Source organism: Alligator sinensis, unplaced genomic scaffold (assembly GCF_000455745.1).
Source record: "Alligator sinensis unplaced genomic scaffold, ASM45574v1 scaffold801_1, whole genome shotgun sequence".
In the NCBI taxonomy this organism is placed as follows: Eukaryota; Metazoa; Chordata; order Crocodylia; family Alligatoridae; genus Alligator; species Alligator sinensis.
In genome coordinates this window covers 301,906-308,448 of record NW_005842036.1, presented here as the reverse complement: position 1 = coordinate 308,448, position 6,543 = coordinate 301,906, and the positions used below count along the sequence as shown (strand labels likewise).

At 47.8% G+C, this 6,543-nt stretch overlaps 1 protein-coding gene across 32 annotated transcripts in view; it reads left to right on the top strand.

Annotated features, from left to right (window-relative positions):
- Positions 1–6,543, top strand: part of LOC102368354 (CUGBP Elav-like family member 4) — an 840,681-nt gene that overhangs the window by 798,251 nt on the left and 35,887 nt on the right. For 21 of the 32 annotated variants that reach the window (XM_006022468.1, XM_025202782.1, XM_025202772.1 and 18 more), the window contains 2 exons: positions 586–651; positions 3,426–3,506. In XM_006022468.1, coding sequence (XP_006022530.1) covers positions 586–651; positions 3,426–3,506 — 147 coding nt within the window. Of the gene's footprint in view, positions 1–585; positions 652–1,555; positions 1,561–3,425; positions 3,507–6,543 lie in introns of all 32 variants that reach the window. The other 11 variants (XM_025202766.1, XM_025202779.1, XM_025202771.1 and 8 more) reach the window with 3 other exon arrangements.

The window sequence follows — 6,543 nt, the reverse complement described above, 5'->3', positions numbered from 1 at the left end:
AGAGCGTCGAAGGGTTTGTCCTTGGCATCCTTCTCATCCTGGCCCCAGTTGGGAGTGGAGCTTTGCATTAGAGCAACTATGCACAACCCCACCTCTATCCAAATAAAACCCCTGGGTATTTATGCGCATACCTTTATCTGCTCCAATGCATGGGGTGATTAATCGAGTCTGCTCTGCACGCGAGCTGAGGTGCCCAGCGCTGTCGCGCATACATCGCTATAAATGACAAAATGCACGGCAGTGCTGAGAAAATGGCAGTGATGCACTTTTGCACTAAAACACCTTCCATGTGTTTTAGTTCAAAAGTGTGCCGCTGCCATTTTCTCAGTGCTGACATGCTTGTTGCCATTTATACAAATGCAGGCCATGCAGCCCCGGGCACTTTTAAAAGGCTTGGATAGAGCTGAGAAAACCCACCCTGGGGAAGTGAAGTGAGTCGGTTTGCCATGAGAGGTGCGTGAGCTGCACCTGTTCTGTGAACTTCAGTCTCCACGTTCATCTGCTCCTCGCCCGGCCCACCCCAGGGAAGAGTGGGAATGTGCTATTTCAATGCCTTTATTTCCTTTCTCTCTTGTGTCTCCACAGCACAGAGCCCCACTGCAGCCGACCCTTTGCAACAAGCCTACGCTGGAGTGCAGCAGTACGCAGGTCGTTAGTATTAACACTTTCTCCCAATAAACCTTTCGCTTCCCGGTAGCCTTTTACTGTGCCGGGGGTAGGGGAGGGGATTGGGTTCATGGGCTGGGGATAGCACCAAGCCATGACAGCGGGATGTGAACTCACCCGTTAAATTTGAACCCCCCGCAGACAAAACAGGAGGCTCCTCTGGACCCAATCCAGCCCTTTTTGAAGTCCATGGAAAGATTGCTTGCCCCAATGCAGCTCCATTCGCTTTGGTCTCCTGATTTATGCCACGACAGGAAAATCAGATCTCCCCTGATTCCCGTTGTCCATGGTGGCCCTGCCAAAATGTCTCCCTGGTCCAACAGCCAGAGGGGAAGGGCACTGGCAAAGCTTCATCTTACCTCTCCCAGCCTCTCTACCCTCTGAGGCCCATGGGGAGGTCTATGCTGCAGGGTAATGCACTGTTGCAGCAGTGCATAACCCCGCACAGGCTGCCATGTCCTAAGTTGCCCAGATCCTCAGATGGCTGGCCGGATTGGGTCTAAAGCTTGCTCAGGCCTGTCTGCCTGAGCTGCCGTCACCGCTGCGTTTGCCCCGTGGACAAACCCAGCAGCCCTTCCCATGACACATCGGGTTCAGCTTCTGCTCTCAGCCCTGCCGGCGTCAGTCCAGAGCAACTCCTTTAGAGTTGATGGACTGACACTGGCAGGCCTGACCCGATGCAGAGTGTGACCCTGATGTGTTCTGCATCCCCTCCCGAGGCGGCCATCACTAACACCACGAGGAAGCCGCAACCCCAAAGTCATTATTTCCTGCGGTAAGTGGAGCAGTCATGGGCTCCCGCTGTGGAATGGCTATTATCTCAGGTCAGTGCTGTATCTGGGAACTTAATTTAATTCTCTATGTAAGGCTTCATTTGCTGGTGTTTTAGTTATTGTCATTTATTGCTTGTGAGGTTTGATGGATGGATAGCAGCTCAACCCTTTGAGCTGTTAATTAACCCTTCTGCACACACACGCGCACGCTTACCCCCTCTCTGTGGGTGCCCAGGCAGCCTCAAGCTGTATTTTTAGTAGAGTGGCACATTATCTGCCATCCACAGGGCTGAATGGCACCCCCAACCCATTTGCTGAGGGTGCTGGGACTGGCAAAATTTTTCCAGTACTTCCACTGTGTGTATGCACGTCTGTATATATGTGTGTATATGAGAGAGACCTTGTCTCAAGTGTGTAAAAAGATCATAGGGAGTGTGCAAGAAAGTATCTGCATATGGGTATTGTGTGTGTGTGTATGCACGTGCACACGTGTGTGAATATAAACATGAGAGACAACTGAATTAAATGTATTTGGCACAGCTGAACAAAAGGGGAGGGGTGTGTGCAAGAGACTGTGTAAATGCCTGGGTGTGTATTCACATCAAGTTACTATAGCATGGAAAGTAGTGTGTGTGTGTGTGTGTGTGTGTGTGCGCGTGCGCGCGCGCATGTACAAGCATGTGCATGTGAATATAAACACAAGAGACTAATGAATGAAATGTATTTGTCTGGCACAGCTGAATGAAAGGGGGGGTGCAAAAGACTGTAAATGCCTAGGTGTGTATCCACATCAAGTTACTAAATCATGGAAAGTTGTGTGTGTGTGTGTGCGCACGCGCGCATGCACAAGCATGTGCATGTGAATATAAACACAAGAGACTACTGAATTAAATGTATTTGTCTGGCACAACTGAATGAAAGGGGTGTGTGTGTGTGCAAGAGACTGTGTAAATGCCTAGGTGTGTAGCCACATCAAGTTACTAAAGCATGGAAAGTTGTGTGTGTGTATATGTGTGTGTGTGTGCGCACACAAGCATGTGCATGTGAATATAAACACAAGAGACTAATGAATGAAGTGTATTTGTCTGGCACAGCTGAATGAAAGGGGTGTGTGTGTGTGCAAGAGACTGTGTAAATGCCTGGATGTGTAGAGCATGGGAGGTAGTATGCGATGGTAAGACCTGATCCAGCCATCTTTATGCCCCCAGCACCCCACTGGAAGTTTGGGAATGTGGATAAAGCTTAACCTGAAGGGACCACATCACCATTGACACAAGATGAGCCAAAAATCAAAACCAGATCCCAAAGGGGAGCTTGATGGCTTTTCCACATGAAAAAGTCTCCCTGGGTCTGCAGTTACGTGACCTTGGTTTTGAAGGCCACAATCCCAAAGACAGACCTGTCTCCTCTGTGCAGTGTCCGAATTACCCTACCTCTTGAGGGTGCTGAGGGGCAGGCGTCAGGAAGGGATTGAGTGGAGAAGACAGCATTATGGATGCTAGAGGACCTGCCATCCAAAGCTGCACTGACAATCTTACCTCCTGGGGAACCCAGCAAATTGATATGACAGCTTGGAGCTTCCTCTCCAGTCACTCCTCCAACCCCATCTAAATGTAGGGGAGTGGGGGACAGTACTAGTCCCCAAGCCATTCAGTCCCCTTGCTGAGTGGAAGTGGGTGCAGAGTGCATAGTGGGCATGCACCCTTGTATTGGCATCCCTTTGCCCTGAACCTGCACCTTAAAGCAAAATGATGGGCAGCAAAGCTAACATCGAGGAGGGGAGCATCTGAAACCAGAGCAAGCAGGGCTAGGCGATGGACTCGTGCTATCTGGGTGCTCACTGGGAGATCTGTCTCCTCCCCTGTGTCTCTCCACTCACAGTCAAAATGATGGCGTTATGTCTACTTACAGCTTGGTGGAATGACTCCCTGGTGCTGAAACCTTCCTCTCTCTTTTTTTTCCCCTCTCCCTCTCTTTCTCCTATAGCTGCTTATCCTGCTGCTTATGGCCAGATTAGCCAAGCATTTCCACAGCCACCTCCCATGATCCCACAGCAACAGAGAGAAGGTGAGTAAAAAGAGATGCTCTCCATACCATCAAGCCAGCCCCATTGCATTGTATGATTGCACAGCCCATCAGGCCAGCCCCATTGCATTATATGATTTACACAGCCCACCAAATGCCTCGTCCCTTTAGACCCACCCAGTCTACTCTTGCAGGCTCCCTCTTACCTGACATCCCTTCTTGTTCACGGTAACCCGCAGAACCATTAGGTCCTCCTTGCCACTGGCGGGCAACTTAACTGAGCAACCTGGATAGTGACATTTTGTACAAAAGTCGTATGTGTTATACCTGGTTAAAAAAAAAAAATTCAGGTTATAAAACTGGAGTTTCATTTCATTCAAAGTGTTTCACAGGAATGTGTCAATTTTGGTGTTGGGTGGAGAGGGTGGGGGGTCCACTGGGAAAAAGTCAAAACTTTCCATTTTGACAAAGTCAAAATGTTTAGTCTCCATAATGTTTAATGTTTCAAGAGTGTCATGTGACGTCAACCTTTACATGATGTTAAAATGCAAAATGGAAACTATTCTGGGATACGTTTAATGCAGTGTATGTCATTTTATGCTTGGGACATGAGTGTAACACAAATGCCAGCCTGAAGTCATTCAAGATGGCACTCAATCTCAAGGGGCCACCTGAGCCTTAGTGGCTGTTGGGCTAGGCTGGCTAAGGGCAGGCCGGTGTCTGTAGCCAAAAGGACACAAAGGAATTTTTTGGCTCAAATCCCAGCAGCTTTGATTCCCTAAGTAATGGCATATGCATTTACACCTGGGCCTGCTAAAGGAGACCTGTTCCCATGAGCCCTGAGCCAGGATCAAACTCCAGCATCTAGAACCACAGCAAAATGCCTTGTTCATTTTGCTATCCAACACAATACTGTTGAACCAACACAGTTGCAAATCAATTTGGAGGTGATTTTTTTGGTTCATGAGAGACTGTGCAATGTTGGGTTTTCATGTGGAACCCCCTCCCCCAAAGTCATAGTTTCCCGTGGGAACAGTAATCCCAGTTCCTAATTAGCTCTAGTATTTGTCCATGCTACATGAGCATTGCAGGCTTGCAGTCCACATCCCTCCATGCTGATGCACAGCACTTTTGCTACCCGGTGGGGCTAGATTAAATACAGCCTTGCTTAACATGGGACCTCAAAAGTTGCAAAGGGTTGTTGTTTTGGAGCTGCTGTGTCCTTTTAGGATACCCTCCACCTCTTGGGGATTAGGAAGAATAAAAGCCCCAGGGACAGATTGTGGCTTCTTGCAATGTCTGCTGCAGTGTCTAGTACTGGCCATAGTGGGAGCTAGGATCCCAAATGAGACGGGCCACTGGTATCATTTAGTTTAGCCATCCCTGTGCATTTCGACTGCTGGGGATTTGTGACTGGGGAGGGGAGGAAAGAGCCTCCAGGAAGGCCAGTCCATGCTAACAGGCTGCATTTAACCTTTTTCAGAAATGTGAATAGATACAAAAACGCAGCAAGTGCTAACTCAGTAATAAAAATCTTAATACTCAGCACTGATACAGTGCTTTATATCTGCAAAGCGCTGCACAAACATTGATTCTTTAATGAAGCAGGCCTACCACAACAACAACATTGATGATCACGTTGTTAATAACAATGCTAACCCTCGTCTCCCAATTCTCATTCTGGATAACAAGCCCAGAGCTGTTTGGCTCCTGCTACCAGCCTGCAGAGACTCCTCATTACCTACAAATAGAGGCAGCACTCAGTAGCTGACAGTGTGCGGGTAGGAGAACATATTCAAGCTGATCACAGCCTAGGCGAAGTTTAGGTTTGGATAATGAGAGACAGGTCACAATCTCGGCTAATTTTCATTTAGTCTGACTTGCTCATGCTTCTATAGCTCTTAAAAACCCAGAAAAACTCAACAAGGGAGAGAAGAAGAGAGAGCTCAACTACAGTGGAAGCTCAATCAGGGTTGTGCAACCTGTTGGCTTCTCTAATGCACGCCAAAACCAGAAGAGGTAGAGGACACAGCGCTGGGACAAGAGCGACAGTCTCAAAAGCAATCACTGCGAGTGTCTACACGAGACACTTACTGCGCTGCAGCCTAATAACACTGCGCAGTAGCATGCCACTCAAAACCATGCTAATACGCTACTGCACAATGTTATTAGGCTACTGCGCAGTAAGTGTCACAAAGAAAACCATGCTCTGACACTACTGTGCAGTAAATGCAGTGCATTCAGTTAGTGCTTCATTAAGGAAGTACTAAACTAAATGCACAGTACCTACAGTGCATTAATGAGCATGTAGACGTGCCCACTATGGAGTCTATGAGTGCTTTCCATCTGGGTTTGTGTCCCTCTGGAAGGGCGCTCCAAAATGCATCCTTATGGTATAACCCAACCCAAGACGAATGCTTTCTTTGTGAACGTTGCAATCGGGTAGTCAGTGCTGTATGCCGTTTCTGCGGGTCCACATCCTACAACCAGATTTAAGTGGAAACAGAATGTTTCCATACTGGTGAAAGTATTTGCAGATATTATGAAATATTCACTTTTACCTGAATCGTAGATCTCTGTGCTCAAATTGGATTTCTGATCGTGAATGACTGTGGCGCGCTCTACTCCTGCTGGGCTTGAACCTTCCCTTGCTTACAGTGGTGTAAAGTAGGGGTGTGGACACATGACATGTTTGTGTTAGTGTTGTCCGCTTGCCCACAGGTGGAAGGATGCAGCAGACACAACATACAGCCTACACCAGTGGGTTTCTTTGAATTCGGTGTAGAATGACCCCTGGAAAAATCATGGTTAAAACCACATTACCCTGGGGTATGTAGCATCCATCCACAGTTCAACCCAGTGCATCTGTTTTCTCAAGGGAAACAGGTTATTTGTTGTGTACTACCCAGTGGCAAGGCTCTGTCATACCAGGAACAACCTGCTGTCCTTGGGTAGATTGCTTGTCTGTCCACCCAGATCTCAGCATACAAAAATGACAGAGATCATCCTAGTGTAAATGTGTCATGTGTCCACACTTTAGGAATAGTTTCTTTGAAGTCAATAGATTTATACCAACATC